The sequence below is a fragment of the Pleurodeles waltl genome, chromosome 5 (assembly GCF_031143425.1).
Source record: "Pleurodeles waltl isolate 20211129_DDA chromosome 5, aPleWal1.hap1.20221129, whole genome shotgun sequence".
Taxonomy (NCBI): Eukaryota; Metazoa; Chordata; class Amphibia; order Caudata; family Salamandridae; genus Pleurodeles; species Pleurodeles waltl.
Window position 1 is genome coordinate 107,275,073 of NC_090444.1, and position 16,634 is coordinate 107,291,706.

The window sequence follows — 16,634 nt, forward strand, 5'->3', positions numbered from 1 at the left end:
TTTCGCTCATATCTAGCTGTAACGAGAAAGGCCACCCTTCAACATTGGGAATGTCTAGAGTCTCACTGCTCAAACACAATCTAACAAAGCCCTGCAGGGTTCTGGCGATGTAGGCAGACCCATTTCCGTTTGATGTTGATATAGAAACTTTGCGCACTAAGATAAGTTTCAAAATTAAATATGATCTCACAAAAAGTAAATAAAAGCACAAAGCAAAAGGTGTGATCCGTATTTGATGGACTTGAAGACAAAATAAAAAATTAGAGCACCTGTCAAAAAGAGCCTTAGGCAGAAGAAACTGAGGCTACCTGCATAATTCTCAAGGCAAAGTAATCCAACAATTCAAAAAGCTTCCAGATACATATGGGCCGTAGTTAATTTATGAATGAACGAGTGTCGTTGCCCGGACCTCTGCTCAGAAGTCCACAGCTGGTTCAATTAAATGTTGGTGCACCGAATACCAAGGCTGGTCGTCTTACATCATCCTCATGTCTCCTTAGTCCACTACCAAACACTTCTTTTCCCTTTGACTCACTCTTATAGGTTCCTCCATTCTCTCATTGTAAGGGGTTTGCCCTCTTTTTTCTTTATCAGTCTATTCGATCCGTGTATTTTTTTCTCTTTTGCTCTCAGTATATAAATAATGTGGAAAAAAAAGCCCCTGTCCCCAAAATAACTGCCAGTGACTCCCACCAGCAACCACCGCCTCAAATTAACCACTAGATGAGGGCACATTCAAGATTCATTGTAGGTTCACAGATCTACTCTTCAAAAACGCACTCAAGCCCTCTTCCTTCTTGCAAAGACCTACTTAAGCTTTTTTTAAATCATTTTAAGAAATATGACATTTTTGGTCCCTTCCGGGCCTTTCCACATTACAATGATTACAAATGACTCTCTGTAGCCCATGGTCGAGGACTCACTGCCCTAATTTTAAGATTGTGCACACTTCTAGGAAAATTAAAACTTCAGCTCTACCACCTCACCATGCTCAACAATGTTCCCAAAGATTCCTTTTGCTAAATGAGTGAAGGTATTGAGCATCTTCACTCTAAAAGGGATTCTTCAAAATGTCCTCCAACATGATATAATAATCTTGTAATAACAACGTCATTACATTGCACAAGAGACAGTGCACCTGATGCCACATTTTCTAAACATATCACGAGGAAGAGAAATCATGAATTAGATACAAAGCTATGTATGCATGTACGTCCAATAAGTGCCTACCCAATTATCAATCAGGCTTTAGACTTGGGTAATGAAGCCACTCTGGTGGGTATAATTGATAAGAATAATAACTTAAGGAAGGGCTCCCATTGGCCTTAATCCTCCTTGATCTGTCTTTTGGTGACAATTTAGTAAGCCACAAGATTCTCCTAGATAAGCTTGAGATATAAGAGAGGAGAGGTGATGTGGGCCTCAACTGGATTTGCTTACTCTTGTCTGAATATAGCAGAGAGCTAAGGATTGGAGCTGCAAATATGGTAGATACAGGTTGCCTATATGGAGTACCCTGGGACGCCGTGTTGTCATACTGCTGGCATTCAGCCTGATGCTGCTTCCAGAGGCTGCCTCAGGTGGACGGAACACACAGTGACGCAGGAGCAGTTCAGTGGAAAGCCGGCGGGCCACTGCGTCCCCATCTTAACTTACCTGTAATTGGCTGGTATGATGTTCCATGCTGTCCTTCTTTCTAGGGGTGCCTTGATGGGTGCAGGCCATCAGCATCTTTTTGTTTCTGGGGACTACTGAGTCCCAGAATTTCCTCTGCAGGAACATATCCTGCCCAAACTAAGATGGCCGCCTTGCCTTCTTCACTTACCCGTCTCTCCCAATCCGAATACGGCTGCGTCCCTTTTTTGATGTCACTTTCCTGTTACCAAAGTATAAAAAGGGGCTTGTCCATTCTCCCTTGTGAAGCGACGCTTCCTAGAGTTAGATGTGTTTCCTCGCTCCTGATTCCTCGCCCAGGGGTCTTTGTTTTTCAGGAGTTCTTACATTCCAGCATTTCCAGTATTCCCCTGGCTACTTGCCTCCTGTTCTGTGCTGTCTTGCTCTGGTCTCCCTGCCACCAGAGACTTGCTGCCACCTGGCGGTTTTTTGCCCTTTTTCTTTTTCCTTCATCTGGATCTCCTTTGGTAAGAAACTACCTGCTAGGCGCTACCTAGTTTTGGCGGCATCATGGCTCCTAGAAGGGGTTACTCTTATATCTGGCAGACAAGAACAGTCAAGGCCAGGGCTTTCCAGTCTACTGGTCATCATTGCCCAGACCGCCATTCAGATCCTGACACACTGTTCATCAATATCTATATGTGACATCTAGATGAGCTGATTTTTCAGCAGAACTTAATTTCCAGATACCAATATTTACTTGTTTTTGTATTGTCCTTTGCATTGCTCTTAAAGTCATTATCAAACAAACAGGTGGTAACATTACTCAATGTAATGGTACTGAATTTCAAGACCTTGGAAATATTATACGATGAGTTGGATTTGCTAGGATCAGAATTGAATCATGTAGATCACAGAAATATCAGGGTTAATGCTCTAAGTCAACTTTCCTGATTGTGTTTTGATACTGTCACAACATTGAGCAACAACATTGACTGCCACAAACACACCTTCTAATTAAAGGAAAATGTCCTGTGCCTAAATTGATACAGAAAAAAACATGTTATTCTGGTCTATAAGCCAAAAAGCCAGGGTGGATCCCTGACACTGTCATAGAAAATAATAAAACAACGTGTTTCCTTTTCCACTTGTCAGTTCCAGAATTGCAAACCCTGATGCATGTCTAGCTACTCCCACACCTGCAAATCATCAAGTGAAACACACAAAACCATTGGCCTGTTCCCCTCAATTGTTTATCTGTACTGTAGATTAAGTAGGAAATCAGCGCATAAGGAAACTGAAAAGAATATCAAAGTAATCTGTAAGATTACCAACAAAAACAAGAATGTTGGGTAACAAGGAGATCGATTGTCTGGAACTAAGGGGCATATATATACTCTATTTGCGCCGAATGTGCGTCAAAAATTTTGAGGCACATTCGGCGCAAACTGTGCACCATATTTAAACTTTGACGCCCGAGCCTGCCGACGTCAAAATTCCTCCGTGTGCATCATTTTTTGGATGCGGGAAACTGCCTTGCGTTAATGACATGCAAGGTAGGCATTCCCGCCCAAAAAATGACTTTAAGGCCTGTGCGCCTTATTTATACTCCTGTGTCATTTTGACGCACAGGAGGGGGCGGGCCTTAAAAAACAGCGCACAGCCTGATGTGCGCCATTTTGTAACACCTGGGTGAGGGCAGGCGTTAAGGGACCTGTGGGCTCACTTCCATGGTCTCTGACCATGGAAAGAGTCCAGAGGTGCCCTTCCCTGCCCCCAGGGACACCCCCTGCCACCCTCGCCCACCCCTGGAGGACACCCATGGATGGGGGGACCCATCCCAGGTAAGTACAGGTAAGTTGAGGTAAGTATTTTTTTTTATTTTTTTAAAGTGGCACAGGGGGGCCTAATTTGCCCCCCCCCTACATGCCACTGTGCCCAATGACCATGCCCAGGGGACAGAAGTCCCCTGGGCATAGTCATTGGGCAAGGGGGCATAACTCCTGTCTTTGCTAAGACGGGAGTCATTTCAATGGGGGTTGTGCATCAAAAAATGGCGCAAGTCCGGTTTGGGCCATGATTTTTGCCTCAATCCTGACTTGCAACATTTTTTGACACACAACCCCCATTTTCCCCTACGCCGGCGCTGCCTGGTTTGAGTAATTTTTTTTTTACTCTGACCAGTCCGCAGTGCCGGCTACTGTCATTCCTTAAATAACGCGCCTGCATGGTGCGTAGGAATGGTGTTAGCCGGCGGTAATATTTTTGACGCAAACCAGCGCCGGAGCTGGTTTGCGTCAAAAAGTGTAAAAATGGGCCATTGTGTTCTCTACTTGTGCATCCGATATTCAAATGTTGCAATAATTTAATTGGCACATGAAAGAATACCAACAAAACAATATATCTATTCTTTAAGATTTATTCAGAGCAAAGTACTATCTAATGATATCCTCATAGTAAGAGCCTTCACAATAAAATTTCACACGTTTCAGATCTTTTTCATGGCCAATTATTTTATGGTGATTATTTCAATTATTAGGTTTAGTGATTCCGCCTCCATGTTTGTTACGGTCTAGATATGAAACAATTGCTCAGGTAGTAGGTTGTTATGAGATACTCTAATATTACTCTCACTCAGCTTGATGGTCGATTTAAATTTAAAAAAATCCACGATAAGGCTTTGCTAGACTTGTTGGCCTACACTTAGCATTGTAAACAATGCTGAACACCAAGCCTTACCATCATTTCGCTCCTTCCTTAAATATATATGGCTTGGTAGTTGAGTCATGAATTGAGTTCAATGTTCTCTGCACAGTATACAAAAGAGCCATTTGCCTTTATTACACTCTTAAGCTATTCCTCCACTACATGCCATTCAAGTATCTGAAATGTAGCAATTCCGGGTAGGCCTGCCCGGCAAGTATGTGAAAACCAAACCATCAAGCTACTGGTAGGTCTTCTGCAGGAAATTCTCCCGCCAGCCTGAGAGTTGTAAAAGATACACGATGTAGAAGAAGTTTTTCAATGGCCAATGATTGATGTAGGGTAGTGGATAAATCCAACAACTTCTCTCAATGAATACCCATTTGCTTGGCTCTGCCTAGTCTACCAAACCTCACTATGAGCATCACAGCAACCCTTTTCATGGACGCTTTACCAACGCCAAATAGATGTAGTAAGACTATCCACCACATCAGAGGGACTGGACTGGGCACCCATTCCTCTTTAAAGCTCATCTCTGGTATATCCCATAGCATCTCCATCCAATCAAGCATTTGCACCATTTATGTTGGTCACTTTCTCAAGAACCAATCACCATTATCACCCACTCCCCTCTGTGCAGTGACCATAAGATGAAAAACAATCCAGCTAAATAAATCAAACAGCAAAGTACTCAACACTGTTATAGAAATCAGCCTTCCTAAGTTCCCTATATATACACACATCATTAGTTCATTTCGACAATGTTCTCTGAAACTCAGCTATAACGTATTATTAGCTCCTGGGGTTTTTTGCTCAGCGTTGCTTCATCCTAAAGATTTAAATCACACCTTACTTAAAAGCTATAAAATTATCATACCGACACTAAGATGAACTAAAACCCTGTATTTCTGGCCATTCCAATGCTAGCAACACAGATTTCTTGGGGATATTATGGTGTGGTCAAGGATATATATTGATCCTTCATTCTGAAGTTTAAAGTCAAGCTTTACTGAACACCTATGAAATCAACACTCTAAGGTCCTGATTACAAGTGTGTCAGTTTTTGGTGTGGGGATATCAGGAGACTGGAATCACCAATTCCGACTCCTATCCCTATACCAACAACAGGAGGTAAAAGTTTTCCATCCAGAACATGGAATAATCCCAGAAAACCAAAAATACTGGGTCCTTTTCATGTTGTTTTCCCTGAGAAAACCACTGATGTTTTCTGCCAGCTCTGAGCAGGCAGAAAGTGTTAGCAGGAATGTTAGTGAGGAAAGCGAGTGGAATATGGGGAGGGGGCAGAGGGCAAGCTTGACCCTGTCCGGGAGGGAATATTGTCTGCTCCACCCATGTTTCTGAAGGAATTGCGTGGGGGCTGGTTTTCCTCTTGCCCACAACACCTGCTCCCACAGCTTGGCACAGGGTCTAGTGTCTCCGGACTCAGAACTATCAGACCCAGAGGTTTAGGACCTGATAACTCCAAGCCCTGGATACACTCATAATTATAGGTCACAGAGTTCCATCTGTAATTATTGTCACTCTGGGTGATATTCCACAAAGCTCAATCAGCACCTTAGACTGTTGGAAAAATAAATCACTGTATCTGGGGAATTTTAGCACTGGTGTTATAGATTCTTTGGGCATTGTGTATGTGTTAAGTCATAAACATTTTTAGAACACTGGAAAGTTGGGAGCTTCACTGAAGACAATGAAGAAGCTCAGACCTTATTATGGCTGGTATAAGCCTTCTACTCCATCATTCCAATGTGTGTCTTTCTATTACTCCTTTTTTAATTTAGAACATTTTACCGTCAGTGGGTGAAATGTTCTAATAGACTTATAACCCTTCTGCCTCAGGCTATACAGGTTGTTAAAGGTCCTCACCCTCATTATAGGTCAGTTTCAGGGTATAGCCATTGACAGTGAGCTATAAGGCTATATTAGAACATTGGAATGTTGGAAGCTCCATTGGAGGCAATAGAGTGCTCCAGGCTTCTAATGGCTGGTAAAAGCCAGGAGCCTCAACATTCCAATGTTTTTTTGTTTACAGTAACAGCTCCCTTGGACTCCATGAGGCCTTTGTTTTATTTATTAGAGCATTCTGCCCTGTAGTGGCAGAATGTTCTAATAGCCTTAAAGCACTTTCGTAGCTGGGCTATACTGGCAATTAAAGTCCCGCTCCCTTGTTAAAGACCCCCGCCTCCGACTTGGGCCTTTAATGCTGTAGCGGGCCTTTAATGGCCAGTATAGCCTGCTATGGCGAGCCCTAAGGCTATATTAGAACATGGGAATGTTGGGAGCTCGACTGCAGACAATGGTGTGCTCATGGCTTTTATTGCCTGGTAAAAGCTCAGAGCGTCAACATTCCAATGTTCTCTTTGTTCACAGCAACAGTTGTGAACAAAGGCCTCACGGAGCCTGAGGGGGATTTTATTCCCCTCGGGCTCCGTGAGGACTTTGTTGTATTTATTAGATCATTCTGCCCTCTAGTGGCAGAATGTTCTAATAGCCTTAGAGCCCACCGTAGCGGACCCTCACTTTATCATTACTCGAACCCGGGGACCCCCACTGAATCATTAATGGAATCTAGGAACCCCCCACTGAGTCAATACTGGAAGCCGGAGACCCCAGCCTAGCCATGTTTGATGATTTGAAATGCAAAACAATACACAGAAAATACAGAAACATGCCTTCATCAAACACATACACAACTGATAACACATTTTATTTAATTTGCAAACAAATATAAACAATAAATAAAAAAATAAAAAATTTAATTTTAATAGGAAGTTTGGAGCTTTTCTAGATTCAACTGAAACCACAGATTGTCCATACTATATGCCGTTTGATGTACCTGCACTGCTCCTAAGAATCAACCTGAGGATACTAATTTAATTTTTAAGTCCAATCCCAAATTGTGTGACATTCACAGTACGTTTGAAAATGTTCAATTGTACATTTAGTTACCCTATTTATATACAATTTATGAATCTGTTGATATTATTTAAAGTTCTAAGCAGTCGCTGACCCCCTGTGGAGGCTTCATGGACCCCCAGGGTTCCCCGGACCACAGGTTGGGAACCACTGCACTACTGTATTTGAGAAATTCACAGCAGGAACATGTAAAAAGGGTACTTACAATCCTCACAAAGGTTCATCTTGGAGAGGTTCCTGCCATTCATCCCTTCATAGGATTCCTCAAAGAGGGAGCCATTTTCTTTCTCTTCAGTTGTGTGGAGATACATGGCTTTGTTCTCCATTGGGTAGGATAGGGCTCACCTGCAAACGAGCAAAACATAACTGATTAAAAGAAGAAGGAAATGGGAAATCGGGCTCTCTTTGATGCTTGTAGATGTACTGTGATGTTTTATCGCTAAACCTAGCGTTATTGAGGTGGAAATATTTTTAAAAATAAACTTAACCTGACAAGTATTACAAAATGCTCATTACAAGCTTCATTAATGTGGCATTGCATTGATGGTGAAAAACATACTATAACCACAATGGATTCTATTAACAGAGCAGTGTGTGTTCATGTATGCATGGGAAGGCAATTCACAGAAACCTATTTGGGAATGTACATGCAGAAGAAGCCAAACCCTGTGTGAGGAGCAGGGGGGTAACGCAAACCCTTGTGACCCTTTAGGGGAGCCCTAATCCTTCAGGAGTCCCCTCTTGAGCCCAAGACCAATGGATATATGTGAGATTTGGAATACTGTGTGTGGGGGGGGGTGCTGACCACACTGCTCAGGGGGCTCCATCACTTTGTGTCACACCACTGCTGACGAATAATTTGCAGTGTGTGCAAAGAGCTGTGCATGTGAATGGTCCACAATGGATGGGGCAAGGAGAAAATCAGGACGGATCTCAAGAAAGGCCATGCAAATGTACCAGTACACATACAGGTGTTTATATGAGGCCCAATTCACAAACGTTACTCCCAAACCCTCTCAAGTTCTATTAGAGGTCAATTAGCCTCAAAGGTAGAACCATCCACTCTTCAAGGAAGGCGCACACCAAGCCAGGCCACACATGAGAATTGCAGAGGGTTCACGCAGAAACCAGAGGAGAAAAGGGATAACAGCAATTGGACAAAGGTAGAACAAAAAGAAAAAATAGCAATGAAACAGAAGCACACACAACCACAGTTAACAAAACATTAAGAAAAAATAAACTTCCACAATTAAATAATAAAAGCAATGGAAACAAATTGTGATCCACTAATATAAACATGTTGCTGGCTACATCAGCACACAAAAAAACAGATCACAGCCACACAAATACCAGACAGGTAAGCGTACACAGAATGTGCATCCCACAAATATAAGTGCACAGCTAAGGGCCCAATTAGGTGTTGCACAGTACTGGCGGGTGCGAACAACACAGACAAAATTAACGTTGCTGTGCGGTAACACCCTGCCGGCACCGTTCAATTTTGAGTTAATACCCCTCAAAAATGAGGAATAACTGTGTGCACCTCTTTTTACCAGATTACATTCTGCATAGTGGAGGGTAGTTGGGGCGGTAGACAAAGGAAAAAGGTGCCCTGGCAGGGAAGTTAACCCCCCCCCCCTTGTTGAAAAAAATGCAGAACATGGATAAGGAAAGAGGCTTGGCTGCTGGGTCAGCCAACCCCCCAGACAATTGTAGCAACCTTTTTTCCGGCCAAAAAAAAACTCAGGACCAGTGGTCCCGCACCCAGGTAATCCGGAATTAAACACCGGAATTCCGCTCTGCACGACTCATAATCAGGCCCTAAGTGTAAACACACTAAACATGAAACCATCTGAAAAACATAAAGGCTAAAACACATACGTATTTGATAATCCAAAGGGAGCCCCAATAATAACTCCAGCCCCACAACCCTCCTCACCTGAGCCTCATTAAACCACCAACCAACCAACCACACACGTTACCACCAGAAATAGATAACACCATGTCCACAACATTCGTGCACTTTTAATGCACTACACCTCATTCTGAGTGTTTGAGGCGAGAGAGAGCAAATTCCAACACAGGCTCACTCTGTTCAGTATGTCTGAGGAAGAGGTGATGGGAAGATACTGTATCCTTCCAGATGGGATCCTGACCATTCTTGCAGAATAGGAGCAGGGGTTGTCTTCACCAATGGCCTTCTTACAAGCCATGCCTTCCATGTCAATGTAATGGTTGCACTCCACTTCCGGACCACGCGGTCATTTCAGATGAATAGCCATATATGGCCATCATCAGGCAAGCGAATACGCTGCTTGAGCCAGGTACTCGCCTGTATCACCACTGAGTTTAGAAGTACAACACCAAGCCACAGTAACTGTGCGACAGGCAACAGTTTGCACAGAAGGTTGCATTTTTTGCTCATTTCCCCAGTGTGCTATGAGCCATGAAATGCACACATGTGACCCTTCAGCCCCTCACACCACTCCAATATCTGCAAGTTTACTGAGATGCCAGGACCTATCTTCACAAATGTGCATGCTGCCTTCAGAGGTACTACAAATAAGAGCTTGAACTTCCATGATTCTTAGATTGTACGCCAGTTGTTTGCTGAGCATTATGCTGACATATGCCTGCACGGTGAATCCACCATACACACGGGGCTGCATCCTCCATCGGGCATGACTTCGAGGTGACAGGCACTCTTCGACCCAGTCTTCTCTGCATGAGCCATGACGCAAATTTCGAATGCATGCATGACTGGAAGGTGATGAAATGGGCATTAATGCTGGTCTTTGATGCAGGTGATGCAGGGTAATGTATCTCTCCATCCCCACAACACCACCAGAAGAGGTATACCATAGTACACACTCTGACGCGAGGCATCATGCACTGCAGACTTTACATCCTCTGAACATGCTTCATATATCTCGATCGCATGGGAGTCTAAAGCAGGGTGCAAGATCACCCGTGTCTCTTGTGTGTTGCACATTATCGCTTTGCAAATTAGGGTGCAATCGAAGACATACATCTATCAATCATACCCATGCAAATTCCAGAGCTAACACAGTGCACAGTGTTAGGGGCCGCATGTAAGCAAACCAAACCATGACGTCACAAAGATGGCATGCCTGGTTGTGATAACACGGTGGCAGCACAATGTTGGCACAGTAATGAAAGTTGGATCATACCTCGGCCTACAGCTAATATCCTGAGGAAGGTTTGTCAGTTGCACTGTGATGCAACATCTAGTCATGGCTGTGCGAACAAACACAAATAACTAAATTAAACATGCAGAGTAATACTTTTGTGCACTGGTGCTAATATGTTACTTAATTCTGTGTCAGAGTTTTTTTGTTGTGAGTGGAATATTCCACATCTATCGTGCACGCACATACAAATGCTTGGTTTAACACTCGATTTTGAGGATAAGCTCTGCTTTTGACCATCCAAGGGACACCTGTAGGTATCACGAACAACCGACTCCTTCTTTTGCTGTTTTGTCACCTGTTTCTGACTGTTCTTCAGAACCTAGGTTGCGTATTAGTATTTTCTAACTGAGTCCTTATAGAGCACACTGTTAGCAGTCTGGTTTTCTGACGCTATTAGAACTATACTCCAGCAATTCAGCCAGAAATACTTCCAAAGAAATTAGAGTAAGAAATGTTATCAACGTTTTTAAAAATATGCAAAATTATGGAATTTGCCTCGATGAATATGTTGATTGATCCCAAATTTTTGCGCCAAATGACTAAAGGAATGCCCTCCTAATAGAGACCTTTGCCAGAGGAACTTAGACGTTTCTCCTAAGACCGCACACGGTGGAAGAAGATAATGTTGTATTCACTGAGTAGAGACCGAAAACCAAGGAAGATAAAAATGTTTGAATATAAAACAAATCAATTTCAACTGAATTCACGAAACCCTCCAGGACCACATCTCCCAGCAGCCTCTAGTACAGGGGGGGGGGGGTGACCTGCTGCTGTTTTCCCACTGTTTGCCCGCCCCAGCCCCCACATAGGGGGGCACTTCCTTGTGCATCACAGGACTCATGAGACCCTCCAGGACCAAATCTCTCAGCAGCCTCGGCTACTGGGAGGTGACCTGCTGCTTTTTTCCTGCTGTTTTCCCGCCCCATCCCCCATAGAGGAGGGCACCTCCTCCTGCATCGCGGGACATGCATGGGTGGTGGTTAGGCCAAGCCCAGGCTAAAGGCAGGCCCGTCTGCGCCCATCTGAACCTGGAAGAGGCTGGGCTGGGCCACCCCTCTTTCGGCTCAGGTTCAGGTAAGGTCCCCCAGCCTCCATCGCCGCCTAGCTCTGCCTTGCCACCCCAGTGTTAAGCACCTGCACCACTGCCTCTCCTTCTCCTGTTCTCCTCACAGTCGGCTCCCCGGCCCCGGACAACCTTTCCCGTTAAGCCTATCTTAACCTATCCCTCTCCCCCAGCCAGGCCCATCTGGCCTCTGCCCCCGTTCCCACCTCCTACCCACAGCACCACTGGTGCTCCCACTTCCACCGCCGCACGATGAAAGAGGTTTGCCCCACCCACTGACTACCACTCTCCCTGACCATTCAGGCTCCTCCCCCTGTGGAGGCCTCTGCCCCCCCCGTCCCTCACTCTAGGCCCCAATCTCCCATGGCATGGAGACTGGATGCATACAGAGGGCATGGCGTGCGCACATTCGGACCACATTCAGCGTCAGGACCCAAACCCTCACAGACCGCAACTGCTTCACCTCAGATGATCTGCGGGCCCTGAACCCAGGATGCCAGAACAACAACAACTGCACCCTTGCCTCCCCCAGGCCAGAACTGCCACTTCAGCTGTGCACTGAGGATACCACCCACACCACTTCAATCAGCCACACCGTGTCACACACACCCACCAACAAGGCTGACGCCTACACCTCCGGAAAGATCAACTGCCTGCTGATCAACACATGCTTACTCAGAAAACATGCCATGGAAATCTGGGACATCATCACGTCGAACGCCCCGTTGCAGTTTTCGTCACAGAAACCTGGCTGAACCCGGCATCCATTCCAGACTTAGAAACAGCCACCCCACATAGGATTCAAGATCACACACCGGAACCGATCCAACCGAAGCGGTGGAGGCATCGCCATAATCTACAAGGAGAATGTTGAATGCTCAACCACCACAGACGACTCCACCCCCTTCGTGGAGCACCCCCACTTCCTACACTGTACCAACAGCAGAACCACCATCAGAAGTACCCTCATCTACAGACCTTCCCGCGACCCCACCCTGACTTCTACAATGTAATCCCCGATCTCACCACCCCTTTCGCCATCAACTCGAATCCTAAGAGACCTCAAATTCACCTTGAGAATACCAATGATGCTGTCATGGCTGACCTCCTAGAAAGCATGGCTAACCTCGGACTCAAGAAGCTCGTCACTGACCCCATCCACACCACAGGACACTCACTCGACTCCTTCTTCTCAGCAAGCAACAGAGTGACATTCACCCACACTGAGAAGCTCACCTGGACCGCTCACCTCTGCGTCCATTTCCCCATCTTGGAACCCGACCACCATCCTTGCCCCCAGAGCCAACAAAACACAATGCAGCTGGTCTAAGGTCTCAGAACAACGGTGGATCAATGCCCTCAACTCCTGCCTACCCACCATCACGAAGACAAAGAACAAGCAGCAGAAAAGTTCTCAAACCGGATCACGGCAAGAGCTGATGATGTTGCACCAAGGAAACCCTCCAACCCCAAAAACTGAACAAGACACCAAACTGGTTCATGGCCATACTGAAAACCCAGAAACACAACTGAAGACAGAAGGATAGAAAATGGTGCGCCAATAAGTCCCAAAAAAGACCGAAAAGGATTAAAAGATGCTCTCTCCTGAAAGGCACCAAAAAGGCCATCCTAGCCACCCGCATCAATGACAGCTACAACACCAGCAAGGAACTGTTCAACATAGTCAAGGAGTTCATCAACCCCTAAGCAACAGAAAACACCAACACACTCGCAAGCTCTTCGCAATACCCATTTGGACTTTTTCCACAGCAAAATCAACACCATCTACCAAGACATCACACCTTAGACCACCGCAGAGGACAACATCAACCGACTCACGCCGACCCACACTTACCCACACCACCTCAGTTTGTGGAACACCCTCACCGAGAAGGAAATGGCATCCATCATGAGATCCATCCACTCCGGAGCCCCAACAAACCCCTGCTGCCACCACACTTACAACCTCCGAAATCAACCCATCAGCAGGGAACTCACCAAGATCCTCAACTCCCCGATCACCACAGCCAACTTTCGCCACAAATGGAAACATGCCGACATGAAGCCGCTACTGAAGAAACCATCCACGGACCCAGGAGAACTCAAAAACTACCAACCTATCTCCCTGCTCCCTTTCCCAGCCAAAATCATTGAGAAAGTTATCAACATCCAGTTAACCAGATACCTGGGGAACCACAACCTTCCGGCTTCAGAGCAAAAAACAGCACTGAGACAGCCCTTGTCACAGCCATGGACGACATCAGAAAGCTGGTAGACTGTGGAGAAATAGCAGATCCTCCTCGATCTTTCAGTAGCCTTCGACATTGTATCCCACTACATGCTAATCAACAAACTCCATCAGATCAGAATCGAAGAAGCAGCCCTCAAGTTGTCATCTCCTCCCTCACGGGAAGAATGCGGATCATTATTGCCCCCTCCTCCTTGACCCCCAAGAACATCACCTGCGGTGTACCTCAAGGTTCATCCTCCAGGCCAACCCTCTTCAACGTGTACTTGACACCCCTGGCCAACATCATCAGGAGCAACGGACTCAACATCATCTCCTACGCCAATGACACTCAACTCATCCTCTCCATGACAAACGACCCAATGACCATTAAAGACAGGTTTCAAAGATGCATGAAGGAGTTGGCTGTCTGGATGAACAATAACTGTCTGAAACTCAACACAGACAAGACAGAAGTACTCATTTTTGGGAATGGCAAGGACACTCTATGGAACAACGAATGGTGGCCAGCTGATCTAGGCCCCACCCCCAAACCTTCTGAACATGCCCGTAACCTCGGCAACATCCTTGACAGCCAGCTATCCATGAGGAAACAGGTCAGCGCTGTCTCGTCCTCCTGCTTCCTCATCCTCAGTATGCTAAGGAAGGTCTTCAAATGGGTCCCACCCTACACCAGGAGAACTGTCACACAAGCTCTCATCACCAGCAGACTCAATTATGGCAACTCCCTCTATGTAGGTATCACCCCTCAACTCATGAGGAAACTTCAGACCATTCAGAAAACAGCTGCCAGACTCATTCTCGACATCTCCAGACCGATGCACATCACCCCTCATCTCAGGCAACTCCATTGGCTACCAGTCGCAAAGAGATGCCAATTCAAGCTGCTCACCCATGCTTACAAGGAACTACACATTGAGGGACCGGCGTAGCACAACAACAGAGTGACTTTCCATCAACCAACCAGAGAACTCCATTTAAGATCCCTCTCCCTGGCAGCTACCCAGGGCATCCTTCGGGCTAACAGCGAAGGCCGGTCCTTCTCCCATCTGGTGGCTAAGACCTTTAACACCCTGCCCCTGCACCTCAGAGCCTCATCATCGCTCCAAACTTTCAGGAAAGACCTCAAGACCCGGATGTTCAACCAACAGGAGCAGGCAGCCTGATCCCACAGCACAACTCCTTAGCACCTCGAGACCCTCATGGGTGAAGTAGCAGCGCTATACAAATTCTGATTGATTGATTAATTTATTGATTGAATTCTCTGGTTTACCGCTAGCCAGTGGAGGGCTCAATGGAATTCTTAAACACGATATTTCCTCAAGCTACAGGAAAATATGACCACTTTATTTTATAACCCTTGAAGCTTTAAATGGAAGGATCAGATAAAGATTGTTGCAGTATTATAGTTTATATATTAAAATACAAGAAGAGTCTGTAATGGTGTGAAATTTGGGGGGTCACAAAAGAAATGTTGGTCTCAACTGAGTTAGGGTGTATACAATATAGCTCCAAATGGCCTTGATTTGTGAGCACATTGTTAAGTCTTTGTGAAACAGGGCTCTCAATGATTTCACTTTGGTGGTTGACAGAGGAGCAGTGCCTAAGATTGCAGGCTATAGGAATTTATCCTCTCTCTCCCTATTTCTTCACAGTAGAAGCAGCCCCATGTTGTCTGCATTTAATTTTAAAAAGCATTGTGGAAAAAGTCATATGGCTTCCAAGAGTGGACCTTGCTGAGAGGAGCCAGATGGTCAAAACGAAAAATACGTCAGTACATGTAGCATGTGTCTGCATAAACCTACAACTGAGAGAACCAGGAAGTGAACAATGTGTAAGTGAAAAATCATCCATTCCTAAATCATCGTGAGAACTGAATAGCATCCACCTCCATCCAGTTGTTTTTCTTTCATGAAATCCCCTCCACCAAAAGACTTGAAAGAGGACACAAGGGACTCCAACATCATAGAGGACAAACATGAAACTCTAGGACAGGGATTCTGTGAGCGACTCCCTCAAGGCTATGGGGGAGGGACAGAGAACTGGTTAAGAAAACCTTCATGCTTGACTATCTTTTGTCAGGAAATGTACAACAGTGGAGATGACACCTGAAGAGCCAGGAAGGAATATATCTGTTAGAAGGATCTGTGTTGATATAGATAATGAAGGGTCAGCACACCCTAGGGAAGTCCCCTGATGCTGAGCCAAACATCCCTAATGGCATTCTCTACTGCAAAGAAGTGACCCTGAGGTGACCTGGCCATAACCCCTAACTCAGATGGAGGCAGATGAGCAAAAGCATGGTATACCAAGTCACTAGCTATATCATATCTGTTTTGTAATGTATCTGACATCATATGGTGGCATAGCCATTACACAATCATGCAATTCTGACATAGGTGTTTTGTAGGGAACAGTTGATAACATCAGAACTAGACAGATAGCCCTTTCTCTTGCAATCTGACACATTCTCCACAGTTGCCCTCACAAAGGAAAGCAAACAAGACCAGAGCTCGAGACAGAAGGCAGTACTTCAGGTTGGGAACCCACCACCACAAAGGAGGAGGAAGAAGATGAGGAGGAGGAATATAATGAGAAGAAAGAATCCTCCTTCTCTGCAAGATGTTCAGTGCCCATTTCAAGACTCATATTCATTGTGCTGATGTCACAGGGAAGAGAGGTGTCCTCCTTCAGATGACATCCAGGGATCACGCTACCAGAACATCACAGTCTGAGTTAACCTCTTGTGTTTATGTCCCTTCCATGATCAGTGCCTGCCCAACTGTCCAACAGGAACTGAGGCTACACCTTTCCACTGACCCTACGAGCCCTCTCGTGTTCCCCCACTTCCATCCTA

At 45.4% G+C, this 16,634-nt stretch overlaps 1 protein-coding gene across 1 annotated transcript in view; it reads right to left on the reverse strand.

Annotated features, from left to right (window-relative positions):
- The window catches only part of SCARA5 (scavenger receptor class A member 5), a 1,183,581-nt gene that overhangs the window by 1,117,085 nt on the left and 49,862 nt on the right, over positions 1-16,634 (reverse strand). The window contains exon 2 of the mRNA XM_069233727.1: positions 7,460-7,599. Within this exon, the coding sequence (XP_069089828.1) occupies positions 7,460-7,580 (121 nt within the window). The 5' untranslated portion in view covers positions 7,581-7,599. The remainder of the gene's footprint in view (positions 1-7,459; positions 7,600-16,634) is intronic.